Source organism: Aythya ferina (genome assembly GCF_964211825.1).
Source record: "Aythya ferina genome assembly, chromosome: 4".
Classification (NCBI taxonomy): domain Eukaryota; kingdom Metazoa; phylum Chordata; class Aves; order Anseriformes; family Anatidae; genus Aythya; species Aythya ferina.
This window is the reverse complement of record NC_140300.1, coordinates 72,436,124-72,459,498: the sequence shown is the minus strand read 5'-3', so window position 1 is coordinate 72,459,498 and position 23,375 is coordinate 72,436,124. Positions and strand designations below refer to the sequence as shown.

At 42.1% G+C, this 23,375-nt stretch overlaps 1 protein-coding gene and 1 long non-coding RNA gene across 2 annotated transcripts; one reads left to right on the top strand and one right to left on the bottom strand.

The window, feature by feature from the left end:
• Positions 1-1,326: 1,326 nt before the first annotated feature.
• On the top strand, positions 1,327-15,788 carry ETNPPL (ethanolamine-phosphate phospho-lyase). Its single transcript, XM_084517244.1, has 13 exons — positions 1,327-1,427; positions 2,607-2,725; positions 2,882-3,041; positions 3,719-3,793; positions 5,444-5,537; positions 7,115-7,231; positions 8,961-9,043; positions 10,000-10,225; positions 11,113-11,267; positions 11,979-12,068; positions 12,281-12,411; positions 13,277-13,344; positions 14,225-15,788. Exons 1-13 carry the CDS (start codon positions 1,360-1,362, stop codon positions 14,354-14,356), a joined length of 1,518 nt encoding a protein of 505 aa, XP_084373370.1. The 5' UTR covers positions 1,327-1,359; the 3' UTR covers positions 14,357-15,788.
• LOC311435819 lies at positions 8,571-22,353 on the bottom strand. The gene is made up of 2 exons (XR_014692424.1): positions 22,210-22,353; positions 8,571-9,071 (listed from the first exon to the last, which is right to left on the bottom strand). It is a non-coding gene; the product is annotated as an uncharacterized lncRNA (long non-coding RNA).
• Between the last annotated feature and the right edge of the window lie 1,022 nt (positions 22,354-23,375).

Below are 23,375 nucleotides of genomic sequence, written 5' to 3'. Positions count from 1 at the left end.
TGCAGGAGGCTCGTCTGTCCTTAAATGCCTTCTGACTCACAGCCTGCATGCTGTCAACAGTCAACAGGGAAACAGGGAAAACAGTGAAATGATGCCTGGGCTCTAGCTCTTCTGTGCATTATCTGTACAAAGGGATTGCAGTTAGGTACAGCATATAATGTATGCAACTTGAACTGCAACTACCCTGTGCTAATCATCATTTCCCAGCTTCCAGAGGTGTAGGCAAAACAGAAAAGCGTTACAGCACTCCTGACAGGCTCTAGTCCAGGCTCGATTTGGGCACCATCAGCGCTAAGTCCCTGTTCTCTTCGTGAGAAGCTCCCTCAGTTGGTCTCTGCTGCACCTTTGTGCTGCCGGCTGGTGATGCCAGGATTCTGACAAAGCAGGGATGTGAAAGGTGTGGAGCTTCAAAACTGACATGGTCTGAAAAGACGGGGCTCAGAAAAAATGCCTGTAGGAAAAGTAATGCTGGCACTCAACTAGAGAAGCTGAAAGAAAGGTGGCTTATTTGGCACAAAAGTAAGGAGGAGTGCTTCTTCACCTGAAAAACATGGGAATGACTAACTGGGTACTAGAAAAGACAAGTATCCTCAGCTCGTGAACTTGTGTGGATTTGCACATGTGCCCTGAGAAATCACGCAGGCTCGGTGCTGCAGGTGGCACAGATGAGCTGCAGCCGGGCTACAGCAGGACGTGGATACAGGTTTTGGCCATGTGGCTCAGGGAGGAGGGGGTGAACCCACAACAGACAGGAGGAGAAGCCAAGGTGCGGGGCTGGCAGCTTGCCTTGCTGTTTGCAAAGGCGATGCCTCTTAATATCAGTGCCTGCTTTTCCTGGGGTGTTTGACATCCCATTAAAGGGTCACCAAGGGTATCCATGAAGAAATGCCTCCCTGAACCTATTACATCTGTGATTTAAGCACAGCACTACAGTTCACAGGAGGTCGTGGGACTAATTGCAGGTAGCTCCTGCCCGCGCTGAAATAGGCCGTGCCAGTGCGTCACAGCATCGGGGCTACAGCCCTGTTATACCCACGGACAGCAAAACATAGCAAAAAATGTAGCTCTCACTAATTCGCCCTGCTTTCTGGGAATAGATATGTGGATGCTGTATAGAGGTACACACGAACAGATCCTTGGGAGACAGGGAGCCGAGCTGTGAAGACGCTGCTACAGCCCTAACCTTACTTGAACCAAGTCCCTGGGGTCCCTCACCACGGCGTCTGTGATTTGGGAGCTGGAACGAGGGACAGAGAGCGAGGGGAGGGATGGAGGGAGGAGAGAGGGAGGAAGGAGGAGGAGTTTGCACCAGCGCTGGATAAGAGGCAGGATCCCAGCTGAGCCGCGCTGTTCCGTGCCATGCCGGGCAGGATGGAGGAGCGCTACAGCAAGGCAGAGACCCTCGCCCTGCGGAGGAAACACATCGGGTAGGGGCGGCAGGGGCGGGTGGGGAGCACGGTGAGGGTGGTGGGACCTCGTCCTGCAGGAGCTGAGCCACACGCTACAGGTTCAGCCAGAGCCCAGACGCGTTCACAAAGCTCGTGTCACACCGGCTTCTCTATAGGGGACAGCTTGATGCTACGGGAATCTTGCCCGCGTTGCACTGGGCTGTGTAGGGCAAAGAGAAAAAGACCTGCAGAAAGAGCTGACCTAGCGGAAGAGCAAAGTGTAGTCAGGAAACAGCCCCAAGTGATGATGATGAGGTGTACTTCTTTAAAGTGGAGCAGAGGAGTAGCCAGAGGCATCAGAAAAAGATACGTGCAGCAGGACTATAAGCTTTGAGAAGGAAAGAGAGTAGATGATTTCCCTTTCCAGGAGTTGCCTCTGGGCTTTACAAGTCGGTGATCGCAGTGCACCCGACTGAGGGGATGCATTTTGTAGCACTGAGTTACCTGGAAACAGCCGTGTTTATCTGAGACCACATAACCCTTTCTGAAAGTTTAGAATGCTTTCCCTCTGCTCAGCAATATCATTCAACATAATAACATAGCTGGCATATTCTCCAAGAGAGAAAAAAAAAAGGGGGGGGAGAGAGAGTTTAAAGAGGGCTTTGGATAATGTCACATGGAACCTGAGTTTTGCTGGAAGCCAGCATGAATTGGGTGCTTATAAAAAGCTGCTTTTAAAGATGTGATTCAAAGCAGTCAGGAAGAAACACTGAGATTTTAGGTGCCTGCTCAGCAGCTCTGAAAATAAAGCCTCCGAGGCATTAGCATTTTGTTCTTGAACATGACCTCTGTGCAGTACAGTCAGCCCTTGCGTAACGACTTTTTGGCTATAGCATAGAACAGCTCTTAACCACCCAGCTTTATTCCCAGAGAGCTAACTGGCTATACATGGCCGTGAGAGATGTAAACAACCAGAGCTACAGCCCACAGATGCAGTGGGACATGTAAGGACCTCAAAGGACTTGCAGTCCCCATGCATGGAGTCCCTTCCAGACAGGGTCAAGGATCGCGGGTGCCCTTACCCGGGACTGCTGCTGTCCTGCTGTGCCAGGGGGCATTCATCAGCCTCATTTCACCACCCCTTTTGAGCCAAAAGAGCTCAAAGGAGGGGAAATGACTCAGAAAACTAAAACGGTGTTATTTTATACATTTTTTTAGGCCTTCCTGCAAAGTTTTCTTTGCCAAGGACCCTCTGAAGATAGTGCGTGCTCAGGGCCAATATATGTTTGATGAGACTGGAGAAAAATACTTAGACTGTATCAACAACGTTGCACATGGTAAGCAGTTTATCTTGTAAGACTGCTTCTGCTGCCTCATTTCTAATAGGAATTGTAATGCACGTCTTTCAAGTGATGATGACAGGGTCACAGGGCTTCCTTGTGTGGTTCAATAGCGGGCTGTTTGCGAGTAATACTAATTATTTTCTTCTTCAGTTGGCCACAGCCATCCATATGTGACAAAGGCTGCAACCAAACAGATGGAACTGCTCAATACAAACTCCCGGTTCCTGCATGACAACCTCGTTCAGTACGCTCAGCGTCTTACGGCTACCCTGCCAGAGAAACTCTCTGTGTGCTATTTTGTTAACTCTGGGTATGTCTGCTTAGTTATTTGTTCATTAAGGCTATTTTCTCCCTGTTCAAGATGGACACTCAGAAGTAAGAATTTGTTAAAGTAGGACTTAGTAATAAGCAACAGAAATACTTCCAGTACTGATTGATTGCAGGATACTTTGTCTCTGCAGCTATCATATTTGATATGATGGCTCGGTGCAAGAGAGCCAAGGCATGAGACTGCTCTGCAGAACATCAGACAATGGGAGCAGAGGGGCTGCTGAGGGCCAGGCTGGAAGTTTAGGTCTCCGTAGCAGGAGCAGACTTGTGTCCTCTGCTGCCTGATGGCTGGGGAGGATGGAGCTATCGTGGAGGGGGGAGACAGGGCCAGCATGCTCTGACACTTTCGGGGGGTTTTGTGGCCGTGTTGTGCTTTCAGCTGCTCACTGCTCTGCGATGTGGTCTTGTTTGTGCCTACAGGAGGTAAATGTTCACAAACAAACTGGGGGAGGGAAATAAAGCATCTCTTTGTTTGCTGTTTGTACAAAGGGCTGTTTTTTTCCTCGCCCTCTTATGTGGCATTTACAGTCACAACCTTAGCATTGTAATCTGTATAGAAAAAGAACCTGCTGTGTCCCCTGCCTCCTCTTCTGTTAGCATAGATTTTAATTGGAAGCCCTTCCTCACTGTTTTGTGGATGTATCTGATGTGGTGCAGGTCTGAAGCAAATGATCTGGCTTTACGACTGGCCCGGCAATACCACGGACACCAAGATGTGATCACCCTTGAAAAGTAAGTACATAGAGCAGCTTGTGTAAATGCAGCCAGCAACTCCTGCAATTACTTCAGAAGCGGCTGTGCAGCAACCCCCTGCTGTTTGTACTGTACTGCCTGCTGAAAGAAAGGCTTTGTTGCTTTCATAGTAGAAGAGGTCAGGAAATAAGTTTCCCTTTTTCACATTTGGATAAACACAAGTTCTGAAGATTTGTGAAAAACAGATTGTCAGTCAACCCAGAAGGTCAGTCACCTGTTACAGTTTTTGAAACATAAACTTCAGTTTGTTTCCCACACAGAATGACAAAGCAATTCATGCCAGAGACGTGAACGATAGTTTGAAACACCACTGCATGGTCTAGCCACTGGGCTGTTCTGGAAAAGGGCTTTCTGTTTGTGATACTCTGCTGGAAATGCTTCATTTTGAACTTGAGGATCTTGAAGGTCTTTTCCAACCTAAATGAGTCTTTGGTGCTATGATTCCCTGGTTCTAAATAAATAAGCATTCAGTGTTCAAGAAGGATGACCTTGGAGCTCTGCAGTGGTGTTGATTCCCTGCTGTACCAATGCTCAGCTCTTCTCTGTTGAGCGCAGGAGCATACACACAAACCTGAGCAGCTCCAAAATCAGGAGGAATTGAAAGGGCTGTCAGTCCTGAGGAATGTTCTTGACCAAGTCTCTGGGTCTCCCTAGCCTGGACACAACTGTAGCATTGGTTACACTGCTGTTGGGCTGGATCTTTTCCTCAGGTCACAATCAGAAAATCCAACCAGAGCACATCTGTGACTGAAAGGCACAAAGCTTGTTTGACTCAGCTGTAGCCAGATCCCTGTTAGCCCTCCTTGACTAACAGGGACACAATTTGGAGCCCCTGACAGTAGTTTCAGTCAGGAGAAGCTGATGACGGAGGCTCGGTCTCTCTGCTTGACTGCAAAGTCTTGCTGGCCCGAACACCACAGGCCCCCAGTTTCCAAGGCTCTGTGGGGTTTTGTTATCCTCTTTACCCAACATGTCCGCTGCTGTCTTGTTGTGACTTATCTTTGTTTTGGGCTGCAGTTCCCTCTGCTTCAAGTTTATGGCTGAATGAAAGTGTTTTGGCCTCAATAGTAACCATCTTCAGCATACTTACAAAGCTTTTATATTCACTCTTCACCTTTATCCCGTGAGTGGCTTTGGCCAAACAGTCAGGCCTTCAGGGGTGTGCTGCTGCTGTATAAGGGCCACAACCTCTGTTGCAATGCAGACCCTTGGGAATCTTTGCAGTGGTGTTAGGGCCGAGCTTACAAAGTTTGGGCTGGCCAGAGCGGGGCCTGCAAGGTGGCCATGAGGCAACTGGACCCACCCTGCACTGCTGTTCGTAACTGGCCAGGGCAGCCCCTTCAGAGCTGGTGCCATCCAAGGGACATCACCTGCCTGTCCTCACACTGCCATCTGGGTTTATGCAAGAACTAAAGCTCACCCCTGGTTCCAGTCTTGCTAGTGAATTAAAGCCAACAGCAATTTTGTATTGCCTTTGAGAGAAAGATTGAGAGAATTAAACTAAGATCCCTTCACAAACAGTGCTACTGTGTTACAAATACAGCCTCTTATTCTGGTTTATTTATAAGCAAAATGGTAAATTTAGCTCTTCTATAAATTTGGTGACTTCAACATTTAACTCTCATGCAGTGCTTACCATGGCCATCTTACGTCTCTGATTGACATCAGTCCCTATAAATTTAATCAGCTGGGAAAGGACAGCAAGAAGGAGTTTGTGCATGTGGTAAGTGAGCTTTTTTTGTTTTCTTTTCTTTTTGTCATTGTTATGCCTGTTATGTGTTATATTCAATTAGCTACTTCTGGTGTAAATATGCTTTCATTCTGCTTTGCTGATTCCAGTATTGTCATGGTTTAACCCGGCTGGCAGCTAAACACCACACAGCCATTCACTCACCCTCCCCCCTCCCTCTCTGGGATGGGGGAGAGAAACGGAAAGTGAAGCCCATGAGTTGAGATAAAGACGGTTTAATAAGACAGGAAAATAATAATAACAATAATAATATTACAATGATGATAATAGTACTACTACTAATTATGTGTACAAACAAGTGATGCACAATGCAATTGCTCACCACCTGCTGACCGATGCCCAGCTTAACCCTGAGCAGTCCGGCCCCCTCCCCCGGCTAGCCACCCCTATATATTGTTTAGTATGACGTCAGATGGTATGGAATACCCCTTTGGCTAGTTTGGGTCACCTGTCCTGGGTCTGTCCCCTCCCAGCTCTTACTGCACCCCCAGCCTGCCTGTTGGCAGGACAGAGCAAGAAGCTGAGATGTCCTTGGCTTAGTATAAGCACTGCTCTGCAACAATTAAAACATTGGGGTGTTATCAGCACTCTTCTCATCCTAAGCCAAAACATAGCATTCTACCAGCTACGAGGAAGAAAATTAATTCTGTTCTAACTGAAACCAGGACAAATGTACATACACTGTACACTAAGTGTTTGTCAGTAGACTTAATACAGCAAAATTATTTGCTTTTGGATTTCAAAGAGTCCTCATTTGCAATGCTGATTTCATTTCTCATTCTCATGTATACTACAAGTTTTCATATTCATTGCACTGTACAGATACACAGTTTGAGGAAGGTAGCCAATGTCTGTTGTGTTACTTTGGCTAAAGATAAGCAGACTTTTAAGTCTACTTCAATAAACTGGAAAGGCAGAGCCCACCTGCACACAGTTCTGGGTATAGAGCTCATATTCACCTTAACAGGCTACCATTTGATTTCCAGCCTGATCTTGTATATCTTACCGTGACAAAAATCATTCTCAGCTCAGAGGAGCACACCAAATTGCTCACAGGTCTTTCCGAATTTTTTATAATGCTCCCTTTATTTACTGAACTTCTTCCAACATTGTTGAAGGTCATACAGATTCTTACTGTGATGAGGATGCGGGAAATCAAGTGCCAGACTGGAAAACCCAGTTTTCCAGTTGCAGGAAGGGAAATTCCTGCAAGAAACTGAAATAACTTGACAGATGAGGACTCGGTATTACGTCTTAGGGGAGAGGAGGAGTGGACTTGAAGAGGTGGATGAGGTAGATGGCTGTTCCAACATTTGCATCCAGTAATGTTGAACACATCACAGGGCTGGCTTTGAGTTTAGGCTCCTGTACATATTTTGGTACAAGTCCATGCAGAAATTGAGATTGTGCTAACTCCTGTTACGTATCTATGTGGAAAGACAGAACTGTACCTGTTACAAGAACTCAGAGCAATGAAAAGAAACAAAGGGTAAATGTTTCACGGAAAGATTACCTTTAAAAATTATTTTTTTTTATATTGGTCTTTTCAGGCTCCTTCTCCAGATATCTACAGAGGGAAATATAGGGAAGACCACCCAGATCCAGCAAGTGCATATGCTGAAGAGGTGAAAAAAATTATTGAAGAAACACAGAAGAATGGACGCAAGGTGTGTTTCTTGTGCTCTAGAAATACTGAAGATTCATTTATTAGGAGTAAAATGGAGGCATGAAACAGGAAACTAAGGATATGTTTCTCTACTTAGTTTCCCTTGCTTGCCTTTCATTTTCCTGTGATGTATTCTGTCTTCAAAATGTGCCATTTTTCAACCTTATCATAATTTTTCTAGGTATCAATGAAAGGATCAATTATACATTTCTAAATGAGCAGATACAACCAAAACAGTTTAATTCTCTATTTCATGCATTGCACCAGTAGACTGTAAATATCTTAGAGCACAGACTAGCTTTCAGGTCAGCTGAGAACACTACACAATTTCTAGCAAGGATATATCTTAAAGTTTCTATGAACAGATTAAATATAGAGAAAAAGATAGATTAAAATCTTGATAATATATTTCTGATTCCAGTAGCAAAGATGACTTTGAAGTCATCTGAAAAAGATGAACCTTTCAATCATATACAACATGACCTTGATAAAATCAGATCCTTTCTAAATAGGTTTATTTACAACGTGTGTTAATATTTTGTGTGATGGCACAAACATTTAGAGATACGTAGGGCTTGATTCAAAGCCCCACATTCAGTGGAGATTGGAACAATATGTTCCCTTCTAGTCCAATGGACTTGTATCACTCTTCTTTTAATTTCTTCATCAACTTTTTTAATCCTCTACTAACGGATAGTTTTGTGTTTTTTTTCTTCCCTTGTTTCCTTTCTTTTGCATATTTCTTAGGTTTTGGTGACATAGACCTGTGGCAGGACAAGTTGTGCTAAAGGCTAAGCCTCACATGCTATGGGAAGCTTCGTACTCTTTGGCCGTAGCATGCCTCTTCAAATATAGTGTACGGTTCTTTACACGTTACTGCTCGGCCTTGCTTCCAGGAAGACTGCACCAGCCCAGAGAGACTTCTTGATGCTCAGGGAGGGGTTCACAAGTGGTGTGGGGATGCAATCCCTTAAATAGCAGACTTATGCTGAGACTTTGGGGTAATATTGTATCTCTGCATAGACATGTTGACAAGAAATGAATTTTGATGTTCCAGTGTGTCTGATCCGCTGCTCTTGCCCTTCCTGACTTGAAATAACTTTCTTTTTCATTCCTAGCAACTGGAATTATTTCACCTATAGAATTTTTCTCCTCTTATGTCAAGTGCCTCATGCTGATATTTCACTTCTTTAGTTATTTTCATTAGGCAGGGGTGCCCAAAGCATAGCCTCAGGTCATCTTACAGTTCAGCTTCTACCCAACTCTACCTGGTCTTAAAGATTGAACAATTAAGCTGATCACCACATGTACCTCTTACTGGAGAGTCCTGGCATTAAGCAAGTTTTAATCACCTCTTGGAGAAAATGGCAAACACTGGTATGTCTCCTGTAAATGGAAATCTGTAAATAAATTTACAGAGTTCCCAGGAGCCTGTCTGCTGACAGGAGTAAGTGTCTTCAACTTTAATGGCTGTAGGACTGGGGGTTAATGGAGGTCCTTGTATTCCCATCAGGTTACAAAGGTGGCCCTGGCTACTGCAAATTTGGGCACCCCTGATTTAAAAAAATGAAAAAATTCTCTAGCCGTAGCTCCTCAAGAACCCTAAGATGTCGAACCCCTTGTGTGATTAAATTAGGGCACACATTTAAACATTTATTTCTAGACTGTTAGATGTTTGTGCAAAGGCCAGGCAGATGAACATAGCTCTTACCTCAGTTTGTTTTTTGTAGATTGCTGCTTTCATAGCCGAATCCATGCAGAGCTGTGGAGGCCAAGTAATTCCACCTGTGGGCTATTTCCAGAAAGTGGCAGAGTACGTACATCACTTTGAAAGGGCATAGCTGAAAATTAACCGAAAAAAAAAAAAAAAAAAAGTTTTTCACTATAGGCTGATTCAATCAAATCAACTATCTTCCCCTCTTGCTCTTGGTTATCTGTGGTTTCTTCCTACTTTTTGAAAAGTATGATTTCGCTTCTATTTTTTATGGAACATCAGCTGACTAATTATTTTTAGCTGGATAATTGTCTTTCCTTTTCTATCTTTAATCTTCAGGCCATAAGTATGATGGAAGATGAAGTTGAACCATCAGAGAGGTAGCCCTGCAGTAAAATTACAGTACTCCTATTTTACATCAAAATACTAGACATTTTTTGTTAACATTTAGTCAACTAATATTTTTTTCAATTGAAATAGCTACAGCTCTGTTTGAATAAGTTTCCAATCTCTGTTGTGCACTCCAGCTCTGTTTTGTCACACTATAAGCGAAACAATTGGCTTGAATGGAGTAGCTGTGAATATCTGTCAGAAATTTGATAAATGAACTATAGGTTCATTAAGGCCTGAGTAAGAGCCAGGTCAGTGAAGGACTCAAGTTCTACTTGCAGTACTTGTAGTACTTGTAGTGCTCAAGTACTATGACAAAGGATAAACTCAAGTTGCGTCACTCAGGATTCACAGGTCTGACTATTCCTGAAAGCAGAGTCCTGGCAGCAGTCTTTGGCATACGAGAGGAAGAACCAACCTCTTCTTAGGCAGACTGCTGGGATGTATGCCAGGGGGGTTAGCCACTTACGCAGTCTCTGAGCATGGTTGTTAGAGCAGCAGCACTGAAGTTCCATACCAAGTTGTGTTTCAGCAGCCACATTCCTTCTTTTTTTATTGTCTAAACTGGTTTCACAGTGGAGATTTTCTGTTCTACCGACATCCTTGTCCTAGATTCAAGACCAGTCAGCGAAGTTAGTCACTCAAGCTATTCTATTTGTTTCCAGGTATGTGCGTGCAGCAGGTGGTGTATTCATAGCTGATGAGGTCCAGGTTGGCTTTGGCAGAGTTGGGAAGCATTTCTGGGCTTTCCAACTGCAAGGTGAAGACTTTGTGCCTGACATTGTCACCATGGGAAAACCCATTGGCAATGGCCATCCTATGTCTTGTGTGGTTACAACAAGGGAAATTGCTGAAAGTTTTGGTGCCTCTGGCCTGGAGTATTTCAATACTGTAAGTTTGTACATGCAGGTTTGTCCTTTTGTTTGTTTGTTTACATTTAGCAGTTACCAGTTGTTCAGGTGATTCACATAACATCTGCATCCATCACTGCATCATATTGCTAGGAGCTCAAGTCAGTCAAAAGCTAATACCTAAGAACAAATGGAGAGACTTTGAAATATGCTCTCTATCAGGTAGTATATCTTAAAATGGACCAGCATGACTCTGGCAAGTCATGCAGTTCATCTCATAGCCATATGGATAAATATCTCCTTAGTCCTTCCTCTCCCTCACTCCCCTCTGAAATGCTGACCATATAACACTTCATTTTCTAGGATAGGCTCAGCAATGGGTGCTGTGCAGATGAGGCTCATGCCCTGGCAAACCCTGCTGTGCAGTCATCATCTAACAAAACAGTGACCCTTCACCAGGAAACATTTGGGTGGCATGCATGCCACAGAGGAGCAGCTTTCTTCTTAAATCCTCTTTTCTGCTCCTGTGACTGAGACTTCTTCCCAGCTACCATGCATTCTCTTTTCTTTCAATGGGGGTTACACCCTACAGTTGAAGAAATACCAGATCTGTCACCCACTGCTCTTCACAGGAGCATTTTGCCTGCATATATAGTCTACAAACCATGAGAGCAGCTTGAACACTTGAGCTGTGAAATCTTCAAATTACTGAAACCCGAAGCTGAGGAACAGGGAGCTCCCTCCCTTGGGCTTTGCTACACTGCCCAAACCATGGGGAGCTGTGCTCCACAGCCTTCATAGCACAAAATCTTCACCTCTTTAAGTTTTCCTCACTGCATGCCAAGTAGGAGAAGATAAGCAAAAACCTGGATAGACATGGATGAATGTTTCTGATGGGTGCTGTTTTCCTATTGTCTTTACTATCAGTTTGGAGGCAACCCAGTGTCTTGTGCAATTGGTTTGGCAGTACTGGATGTAATAGAAAAAGAAGATCTCCAAGGAAATGCTGCACGTGTAGGAAATTATCTCCTAGAATTGCTGGCTGAACAAAAGGAGAAGCATCCCTTAGTGGGAGATATCAGGTAGGTGCCCCATGGCATTTCAGTGTTTCAGAGACAAGATATGATGAGGGGAAAAAATAAAAATAAAATGAAAAGAAAGTCTGGGGTGAGGAGAACCCAGAAATAGGATGCCATGATTATGTTCCACCTCTCTGAAACTGGTCTACCCAAAACTAATACCGTAAATAACATGTTTGTCAAGAAATGTTTCCATACAGCTGTTTAGCTGGGGAATAAATGTAGCTTAGAAGGGCTCTGGGAGCAAGTAGGAGAAAGATCCACCACTATGCAATAGCCCAGTTGCCAGCACACTCTTGGGATGATGGAGACAATCAAATCTCTGGACCATTTCATTTGGAGATGTTAGTGTAGGTATCCTCCATCTCATGTTAGAACCATGATAACCACTCTTAGTTTTTTGTTTTTATTGTTGTTGGTTTTAATTCTTATTTTTGATTATCTGTCTTCCACATTACCTTGTTTTGAGGTTTGCAGGATAAGGAAGCAAGAATATTGTTACCTGGCCATGTAGCCTTAATGAACCAGTTAAATTTATTCAGAATTAGCTGTTATCTCACTTGATCATCTGAAGTAGCAAGTGCAAAAAGATAGCTAAACGGAAAGTCCCATCCCTTTCTTCTTGTTTTCTCTCTTGCTAAAGTCTACGTTTGAGCAGAAAGCTTGGATTCCTGACACTGGATTTCATTTTTCTATGTTTTATCTCTGCTCCAGGGGCGTTGGATTGTTTGTTGGAGTGGATCTGGTGAAGGACCAACAAAAGAGAACACCAGCCACAGCTGAAGCTCTTCACCTTATTTACAAGTAAATGTTTTCTAATGACTACATGCAGTGATCAAACCCTCCTAATATTCCCTAGCAGTTACTCATTAATTTCAATTAAAACTTCTGTAGCTTCTGACGACATAGTATTAGAAAAAAGAAAAATTTTAAAGTTTAACTTGGCATGAAGGGTCTGACAGGGCACAATATAGTTGTATATCTGTGTTTAACACAATTGTTTCCTCTTTCCACAGGCTGAAAGAGCAGAAAATCCTCCTTAGTGCAGATGGACCACACAGAAATGTACTAAAATTTAAACCACCAATGTGTTTCACTATGGAAAATGCAAAACACGTAGTGGAGAAAATTGATGTACTTCTCACAGGTATGTATGGTTTAATGCTCACAATACTCTTTGTTGTAATGATTCTTTGGAAACACCAGACACAATACCATAATGCAGGCTATTATATGCAAGGAAAAGAAAGCAATTATGTTTCCTTCTCCTTGTTCAAGCTGCTGTTCTCAATGCCATTTACTCAAATTTAAAAAGCCTCAAATATACTTCAGCCAAACTTCGTAGGCAAAGTCCTGCTCACGATTCTTTCTCTCATAGGCTCAGTGTTCTTATTTATCTCTGGTCACATATGCTAAGTGTGAAGGAGCAAATAAATTAATTCACCAGTGGCCTGAAAGACACTGGTGAAACTTTCCATAGTGCTCTGTTTGTTGTTTTTCTTTTTCTAACTGGCTTCATTGAATATGATTGTCTCACTCAAATTCAGCCTGAAGGTTTTCAGACTCTATTAATCTTCTACCTGGGGATCAATTCAGGGGAAAATAACATCAGGATATTTATCATTAATAACATATAATTAACATAAGGACTCTCCAAGGTCATTCTACATTGAATGCTCCCATCTCCTGAGGTTAGAACAACTGGAGCTAGCCTAGCACAAACCTGCAGGATTCAGCTTTGAAAGGTCTATCTATAGGGTATATAGGATCTACATACCTGTGCTCTGGCTAAGCTGCTAAGCTCATGCTATTTAAACACCCACAGTCCTGATACATTAATCATGTTTCCTTGGAAAAATGCTTTAGGACGTATTCTTTACTTTTTCAGTTACTCTCCCATGGGATAAATGCTCAGAGGAATAGTTGATTGGGTATTGTTTCCTTCAGCTAGCAGTTAAACTGACTGTACGCTTACTCACACCTGGTTCTTTTTATTATTTTTTTTTTCTTAGAAATTGAAGAGGCAACTGGAATGAAGACAGGAAACAACATATCTGCAAATGCACAATGTAAAAGAAAAGTATGATTTTGTTTTTTTCTTGTGTTTTTTCTTTTTCAATCTTATTCATGTAGGTGTTTGGTGAAGCAAATGACACCCTCATTTTTGGTGGCATGAGAGGCTCTGTGCATTAATACTGAGCTCAGAACTAGTCTGTGGAAAGGAGCCTGAGAGGATAGTGTTACTGGGGCAAATCTAAAAAGAGCTGACCTACACAGACCTACAACAAGGAACATTTCATAGACAAGCCCATTGCCTTGTCTGCCCTATATATATGCAAATACAAGCAACCAGACCTTGGGCTGCACACAACTGTGAGCTCTTAAGCAGTCAAGAATTTCACCAGTTCTAGGTATTGAGTGCTACCAATGGATATTTGGCTTTCTAAGCAAGCCTTCAGCCTGGAAGATTTCCAATTTTTAGGGCATTCCAAGGATTTAGTTTCCACTGTAGTGGAATCTTTGAGTATGAATGGCTGACATCCAAATTTGGGATTCCTTAGGTTGCAGCACTGGCTTTGGACAAATCATATATAATTTCTCACACCCTTAAAAATACATGTCATCCACTGTGCTATAGGGAAGCTCACTGAGGCATCCCTTCACAAATTTTCCAGTGATGCTGCAAATGGCAGAGAGGCAAGAGCTCAGCTGTCTAGGGAAACAATAATCAAGGCAGAGATCATATGGATTACTGGCTATATGGATAACAGATAAATCTAGATTTGGGGTACAAACTCTTTCATACATTTGTACACATTCGGTTCAATTTATTTCAAAGGTGAAAAGTTATGCTTCTGAAAGAGGAGAATTGGGCAGAGCTTCTTAGTAGGAACCAAGTTCAATGCCCGCCTGTTGAAAGACAAGCATGAGTCTTCATTGATATTTCATTTGTGTTTCAGACTAATGAAGGGGGTTCTCAAGCAGAGTCCGCAAATGAAAGCACCAGCCATATGAATGGAGCCGCCTGCAGACAAGAAAATGGTTTTTACCCTGAAAAATGCTCGGTGCCAAGTAAAAGAATAATAACTTGAAGACGGAAAGTTTTCTTTTTCAGTTTGAATTTGTTTTCTATTTGCTTTTGAGATGAAGAGTGCAATAGTTGGAGTCCTAGGATTTGTCTGAAGCCTAGTGCTACCTTCTCTAAATTGACTAAATGCCTATTAGCTTTATTAGGAGTTTAAAATACATTTTCAGATATATGAGAACTATACCATGTGGCCTGAAAGCTACATGTGACAGAATGGACAAGTGATTCATGAATATCTTGGTGCTGATTGCAGGCTTGGCATAGGTAAACAAACTCTGTGAAATCTGTGGATCTACTCATATTACAGAGTATGAATTGCTTCACCACCATACAAGCAAATCACCAATCCTATAAAGTTTAACATGATGAACTTAACATGCTATTTTTACAATATTTTAAATTTCAATATATGATATTGAGATGTTAATTACTTTCCATGTTTTAATGGCTGAATTCACAAAACAATACTTGAGAGAAATCATTGTTATCTTCCTGTGTATCTTAGGTCCTATGGACCATATTCCCAGCTGATATAAATTGGTGTAACTTTGTTAATGTCAGTGATGCTCTACCAAGAGTCTACCTCTGTGTGTGTAGAGGCACAACGTTCATGCAAGCCATTCTTACTTTGTGTTCAAAGAAATGAATATGGATCATAATTTTCTATTGATAAAGCAACTTTTATAGAGAACTATTTATATAGAGTAAGATTTTAGTTTTTCTTTTTTTTTTTTTCAAAAGTTTATATATTGAACCCTCTAAGTCCACAAAATATGCAAGTACAGTATAGATAATTTCAGATGCACTGAAATGAGGCTCCCAGGGATAGCCCAGCTTACATTCCCATGGATTTTAGATGTTTTGAAAGCCGTGGGAAGTACTGCCTGATCCTTCTGTAGTGGTTCTGTTACTTTTTGTCAAAGGTGATGAAGAGTTGCAAGCCAGTTGCACTGGATCCTGACACATAAATGCCTATGCTAACATTTGATAGATTACTAAAATGAGAGGACCTCTGCATAAAACATACATGGAGCCGCTTTGCAGCCACTGCCTGTCTTTGCTGGAGATATTCTAGCCTGACTTGTGCCTCCTTGTCGGTGTTAGATTTCAGGGAAAGCGCACAAGCCCTGCTTTTCTCTTTTAATATATGCACAACTCTATGCTATGGAAAACACTGAGGGCTTTACAAGTGGTATGTACTTCAGGGAAAAAAAATCTATTCAATTTTCATACCCTGAGTTCTGCTGTTTCATAATTGCTGCTGACACTGCCACCGATATTGAGCACCTTATTTAATTTCATGTTTTCCACGATTTGCTATATTAATATTGATATTTCCAATATAACTTCATCCAACATCCAATGCTGGCTTATTTTCTATTTCATGATTCTTGAATAATTCCATAAAAATAAATCTCTTATTTGTAATTATGAAATCCTCCACAAAGGGGTTTTTTTGTTGTTGTTGTTGTTTATTTCAATTTCATTCTTCAGTAACACCCATTTGCTGAGGAAAACCACTTCAGTTTTGGCCTGGGCTTCTCTCCATGCCAAAGCAGAGCTGGCTTGGCTGTATTTCCCTGAGGCTCTTTGTGGTCCTCTGCTGTACACAGCTCTCACCCTCTGTGCTGGAGGTTATCTCAGCTGCCACAGCTCCACTGCTTGCAGGGCTGCGCTGCAAATGGGGCTGGGCCCTGCCAGGATCCATGGCACAGGCCTCTCCACCTGCACAAAGACCCAAATCAACCTCCTTTGGAGGGGTGGTAGAGGAATTTCTTCCAACTAGATAAACCACTGACAGACTAATGTAGTACAAGTACTAACATACCAAAGGCGCATTTCCATGGCACTTTGCTCAAAATCAAGGCTGCCACTGTGCTTTCTACAGATGCTTTGATGTCCTCCTTTAGCCACACATTGGCACTAGCAGCTCCATGGTGGCCTCACAATTAACCTACCCTTTGAAGCTGGGGAAAGCACCTTCCTTACCTGCCACTAAGAGGCCAATGCCTTTCGTTCATTGTCAGCGAATTAAACTACCTGAACATGTTGCACCTGTCTCCCTTCAATTAAAAAAAAAAAAAAAAAATTCTTTCCCTTTCCACCCACTTTTCCTACCAAGGCGTGTATCTAAAGGCACAGCTTAGGTCATTCCCAGTATCAAGTGAGGGCTCCTTACATTGTACCTCACCCACAGCATGCAGAACAAGCAGCATGCTGTTCCCAGCAACTGGGAGGGTGACGCTGAAAAGAACACAGCCCAGCAGCCTTATGGCAGGTCATTAATATTTAATTTCCAAAAACATGATGAAGAACTAGAAAAATATCCGATTAATCTAAATTTGGAGGGAAATAAAGGTCGCAGCTTCATAAGAAGCACAAGGAGCCTGGGCCGCTACCTGTGTCTTGTTTCTGCACATGCTAAAATTACACGGAGAAACAATTGCTCCGGTTGGATAGTGTTTTACATCCAGTTTCAGCTTCATAAAGCAGGAAGTTCTCTACCTATCTGTTCTGCTAATGGTAGTTAATCATGCAAGGTATAAGTTACTGAGAGCAGATGAATCTTCTGTTTTCTTTAAACAAGAGAGGCAAGCACTTCTCTGTTACACAATTTTATATGAATTTATGAACCAATCCACCAGTTAACAGCAGTTGAGCTGCTCTTACAAAAATCACTATTACTGTATTTTTGTTAATGTTTTTGCAGTATCTTAGAGTCCCCCAACAAGATTATGCACAACCCCTGCTGTGAAGGGTTTACTAATTAGAAGAGACTGGCTAAAGGATGAAAGAGAGTAAGCAGAAATAATTAAGGCCAGACACGAACAGTTGTTCCGGTCAGTTGAACTGATCAAATATGTTCTGTTCACTGAATAGGTAAAGTACTTCCCAACTTCTTTGTTCCCCTTTTTCCTCTCCTGTCCTGGCTGTGCAGTTCCTGGTTCTGGCCAAGTGGTTCAACCTCCACCCCAGCCCTGGAGTTCATCAGACACCCCTGTAAGCCAGTTCAATTCACTGACCTTGCAGAAAAAAAAAATATCCACCTCCCCTCTTTTTTTCTTTTGACATCAGTTTTCTGCGAGGCCAATGAACACTCCTGGAGGGGGTCTGAGCCTGTGCAAGACAAGCAGCAGGAAGAAGAGGCAGTGTGGTGAGGGAAAGGCAGGACTCCTTCCCAAGTGGGGAACACACTGGAACTACTTTTATCTTTATTGCAGCTCATAATCATAGTTTACCACTATTTCAATCACTTTTACATTGCCCTTTTAGGGCTTTTAAAGAAAAAAGGCTGTTCAGAACAAGGGAAAAGAAAGGACAGTGCTTTCTGTAGATTCTGATGAAAGAGCACTGTGAGAGTCTGAACCAGGCACCTGTTAATTCCCCTACATAAAAGCAAGCAGGATTGAACCTTTGCAGAGTTGGAAAGCTGTGCCTTAGAAGGCACTGTTCTGGGGAGAAGAAACAGGATCAAAAGTTGCTATGTCAACATAACATCCCTGACCTGCCAGGGAATCGGAGCATGTCCACATCTGGGGAGTATGCCTCAGCCCTAGCTCCATTAAACACTGCAGTAGAAATGAAGGGACTAGAAGAATTATTGAGAAAAATTGGGTTTGTCTTGTTTACAGAGAAGGGGAAAAAAAATGTCAAGTGTACCAACAAGAAATCTGGATCACAGCAATCTGATCAGTTTTGTGGTTACAGTCTGAAGGAGAGGATGATGTGGGAGACCCAAAGGCCCAGATAGATGTAAATGGCTGGTTTCATTCAGAATCCCTTCATGCCTATTTCTCCACATCACACGTGCACATGCAGGAGTGTTACATTTTTTCCAATGGTTTCTAGATGTATGTGTTTTTTTTCAGACATGCATAAAATACATTTACAATCTTCAGAGATGTAAACTTGGTGGATGCTAACTAGCAGGCAGCCCCCAACGCACCATATTCCAGAGGGGAAAAGCCCCCCACATCCCCACATCCCCAGAAAAAGCAAGCTCTGATGTTATCTGGTTAAAAAAAAAAAAAAAAAAAAAGAGAGAGAGAGAGAGAGAGAGAGAGATGAACAAAGGGGACCAATGGACAAACCTCAAACATTTATTTTACATGTATGTTGTTACAATATGCAGTGTATTTCTTTTTAAAAAGCAAAAAGGAAAAAAAAAAAAAAAGAGAGAGAGAGAGAGAAAATAAAAAAAAAGAGAGAGAGAAAAGAAAAAAGAAGAAAAAATAAAACGGAAAAAAAAAAAAAAGAAGAATATTATGAATGGAGACAACATTTCGATTTTAAGGCAGCAAAATAGGACACCCTCATCTCAAATCACATTTTTTCAGCAACAATGTGTAAAAACTAGAGCCTAGAAGCAGAAGTCAAAAACACCTTTCATAAAAATATTTCTATCCATGGAGAAAGCTGATTAAATGTCTCTTGCAAAATGGGGCACAAGAATTTGTGTAGGCATCCCCTGAAGAGTAAGTGCTGCAGATACCCTAAGCTACAAGCCAAAAAAGAGAGCTGTTAAAGAAATGGCGCTAGGTAATGTGGTAGAGGAGACAAGGTCAGGGACTGGGATTTCCATGAAACACTATTCATTATATTGTGTGGTTAAGTACTGTATATATGCATATAAGCATATTGTATATAAGCATGTTTGATCTGCCTTGTTTTTGTTGTTTGTTTTTTTCTCTTCATTTAATATAATAATTTAGAAAAACAACTGACTAACACTTGCATGCAGAGCACTTTTCTTACAGCAGCAGAAAGGTTCATTTACTCTTTCTCAGTGATGACCTTTCCAGTCTGAATCTGGCTTGTGCTGCTGCCAACCAAGCTCTGGCAGAAGGCTTATGCAAGGGAAAACAAGGCCAAATGACAGTGACAGGCTTTCCCTCTCTCTGCCACCCTGAAGCACTTGATGTTAGTGCCTAGTTCCTATGGTTCAGCTGAAAAGGCCTCAGATCCAGAATGAGAAAAGACAAACTGCATTTTTGCATTTGCCACTGACTTGCGATGTGACTGGATTTTATCACGTTGCCTCTGTAGGCTTCAGTCTCCGGAGACGCAGCATATGTTACAAAGGTCGTGAGAGAAAAGTTTACACAGAGGGATTCCTCATGCTGATATTTCATATGGAAATATTTTTGGGCTTCTGTCCTAGATAGAAAGCTTCAAAATTTTAAAGCCTTCACTGAGCTTCACAGCTCAAGGCCAATCTGTACTAAGCAAAACAGCATCCATTCACGTACATCAGGGTAAACACTGCTCCACTATCACAGGAACATATGTCAACAACAATAAGGAATAAGAAAAAATGAAAGAAAGAAAAGGAAGGGGAACGGGAAGAGGAAGAACATGAAGAAAAGTTTTTCCATGTGGCTCACTAAAGGTTGCTAAGAGTCTTTTATAATCGACAAGGCAGAAAGCCTGGAGAAAGACTCCTGGCTTCAGATTAGCTGTTGACTCATTACACAGCTCAGCAAGTGACTTAGCGTCTTTATGTCTCTGTTTGCTCTCACCTATGAAAGCAGCTCTAATAATCTTTGTTATGGTTTGTAAAGGCTAATCACCTTATCGGGCACAATCCCTAGTTACATAGGACGGCAAGTCACAAAGTACAGTTAGTTCAATTTACTTATTTGCAGTTACTTCCATTTATTCCCCACTTGAACATGGTTTTGTCAAGGAAATAAAGCCCTACCACGTGTAGTACAAAGTCACGGACTGGTTACACTAAATATCATGAAGCAGTGAAGAGACACAACTACTGAACAACAGGGAAGCAAGCAGTCTGGTTTGCAACTCCCAGGAAACTTAAAAATCTGTAAATATATTTTTCAGCTTGCTCAGAGCACTTCTCTTAAGTGAAAAGAAGGCTTCTGGTCCCAAGTCCTTTGTTTTTTCATTCTAGTCACAAAATAAGACAGGAAAGACGTTCATCTGGAAAATCTGCTTCTAACATGCTCCAGTGGCTTGCTCTTGAGAGCAAAGTTTCTGTCCACAGTACTTCTGATCAGCTCTCAGTCACATTAACTTTACACTGCTCTCTGTTAGGCAAGACACAGATCATACAAATCATAAATAGGCTATAAAAACGGACCAGATTTTGCACAATCACCTTTGAAGAAAAACATTATATTACAGATGAGACCTCTGAGTGTCTATGAGACAGGACCAGATTTGCAACTTGGGTCTCTGTGCAAAAATAATCACGGCATTTAATACTTCTCTCTTAACTCACAGCCAAACGAGGACACTGTTACAGGTGGTGAAACTCCAGTGGGGAAAAAAAAAAGAAAAGAAAAAAAAAAAAAAGTTCCAACATCAGCTAAGTTTGACAAAAGAAAGTTTCTTCTGACATAGATACGTAAATATATGTGTGTGTATATATATTATACATGTAGGGGTGTGGTGTGTATAGATATACATATCTTTTTATCTAGGCACAAGCATACAGAAACATGTATGCATACATGTTGCAAAACAATTTATCTGTGAGGCAATCCCTTTATGTTCAATAAGTGTAATGTGAAACAAAGAATTACCATTTTACATATTTCTGAGATAAAGAATGAAAGACATCTTACAAAGTAGACATTGGGCTGAGGCAGAGACTAATAATTGCAGGTGAAGCCTTTAAGAATACCTTAGCATACCACTGTCATGGAAAAGGTATTTCCACAGGTGCCAAGGAAAAGGGAAAGGAAGATGAAGAGGAAGAGGAAAATGCAGTAAAATGTGTGCAGGCCACTGCTGAAAAAAGAAAGAAAACACCATCCAAATGCAAATGCCTAATAATGTAGAGCTTTCAAAATATAGTTGACAAATTAGACTACAATAGCAAAAAAGTCCCTCACTTATGAGTCCACATCTTCATTGCATACTATTCTTTACATTGAGTATATCTTTGCAGCAAAACATGTTATATGGATTAACCTGGATTAACTATAGATTTAATGCTGTCAGAAATGAGCTCCCATGAAAATCTTGCAACCAAAAATGCCTTAGAGACCCTTGACGCATTAAATGATTACAAAATGTTTGTAACCAGAAATAGCCAGGCCTCTTTAAAATAACACACAGGAAAATTGTCAAAAGCCACAACAACGCGGTGACCTTATGTGCCAATCTGACTACAGGGCTAGCTACCCTGCAGAAATCTTGCAGTACCTTCGGTGCCCACCTTCATGGCCCTCAGCCCCCCTGAGGTGGAGCTCCTCTGCTCTTGGGCTGAGCATAGGGCTGTAGGTCTCTCCCCAGGCTCTGATGCTACGGGTGGCACAGTATTCAGCGATTCTGCTCTTCAGAAGCCTGAGACCAGTGGTATGCATGGTTTGCTGAGCTTTCTGAAAGCAAAACCTCTCTTCCAGCACTCAGAAGCAAAACTACCCTGCCCATGGGAATACTGACCAACAGGCCAAGTATCTTCAAAATTCCTACTCTGCTTGCTTTCCCCCAAAAAGCACCTGGAGAGAAATGGGTGCGACTAGTCCTCCCACCCCATTTCTCTTGGTCCATTCACAGACTGCCCTCTTGCCTTGTTTCAACCAGATCCCTCAGTCACTTGCTAGGTGACTGGAAATCAAAGGTGGCACTGCTGGCATGTGGGGTAACAATCCCCTTGTGACTGTGAATGGTGAATTACCTCAAGAAAGGCTATTTTTCCTTTCCTGTGTTCCCAGACCAGTTTCTATTGAATTAGAGGTGCTTTATACTTACACAATAAACAACCCCACACCTTGCCCAAATAGAGCATTCATTTTTATAGAGTAGCCCACCACTCGCACCTGCATTTTCTATGGCTGCATTTCTTGCCTTTTGTAAATGAATGCTGCTTCATGAGCAATGTCTCCTTACGAAACAAATGCTGGTTTTGGCTCCTGCTGAATGGGGTTTGCAGCAGGCCGCTCAAGCAGGAAGGTTTGTGGCAACTGAACCATTGGTATGAAGAGCAGATTGCTCGGGGAGAAGTGGTGAAACATTCTGGCCTACGGGTGCCAGATTGTCTTAGGCAAGAGGCAAACAGGAAACTAAAACAAGGAACAGGAAGAATCACACAAGCTTTAAGCACTTTCTAAGCGCACAACACAAGGACAGACAGTAGAGATCTCTGCCAGCATGGAGGTTATTTATAAGCTAGCCACTGCTATGTTCTTGCTGAGAGCCTTAGAGCAGCAGCATTGCCTCATCTCAGAACCAAGAGTCTCTCCCAGTGGGTACGCAATGACAGATTTCTAGAATTATTTGAAGATTTTGGTAATAGACAAGCATTTTCCCTTGGTTAGGCTTCATAAAAGCCTGTGCAGTTTCTAGCGGTGCTTCACCCTTTCTGTTACTGAACCAAACAACTTACACCATTCTTTCAGTACCTTGATTTCCCAAAACATGATCTTTTTACAAGGTAAGACATGCAGTGGTGACTTAAGGAGATCCAACTCCACCAGTTTCAAAAAAGTTCTTGTTTCTTGCAGCAGCAGAAAAAATTCATTTTATACTGGCTAGCTTTCAAAAATTTTTCAAGTCTCATCATTTGTACAATACCAGTGGGGGAAAAAATGTCCCATGACTCTGCTATCAGTTCATTTATGTAACATTTATTGTGAATGATTAAACAAAAAAGATCATTGCTTAGTAAGTTTTGAGTAGTTGCCCAGAAATCATGCATGCAGATCCAAATACTACCAGTGATGTTTAAGCACTTTTAAAAGGATTAACTAAAGGAGAAGCTGCCAAAAATCATTCTTTGAACAGAGAGGTGCAATTCCCACTGAAATGTCAATGACAAACTCAACATTGATTTGAAAGCCAATGCAAAGTGCACAAGCAACTTCATTTTCCTGTTGCTTTAGACAACAGATCTAATGCACACTGAAGGAAGAATCTGTGGCAATGAAGTCAGGGGTGACCACAGCCCAAGCAAATGGGGATGTATGGGATTTTGTCTTCAACTATTCTCTTTGTGCTCCCCTTGCAGAAATTGTAAACATTTGCTTGACCAGTGGGCTGCCCACGAATAATTTACA

Excerpts from the sequence above, each read along its gene's own strand:
- ETNPPL (XM_084517244.1), top strand. The coding sequence starts at position 1,360 with ATGCCGGGCAGGATGGAGGAGCGCTACAGCAAGGCAGAGACCCTCGCC. Across the intron at positions 1,428-2,606 it reads CTGCGGAGGAAACACATCGG|GCCTTCCTGCAAAGTTTTCT; the intron begins GTAGGGGCGGCA and ends ACATTTTTTTAG. Across the intron at positions 2,726-2,881 it reads TATCAACAACGTTGCACATG|TTGGCCACAGCCATCCATAT; the intron begins GTAAGCAGTTTA and ends TTTCTTCTTCAG.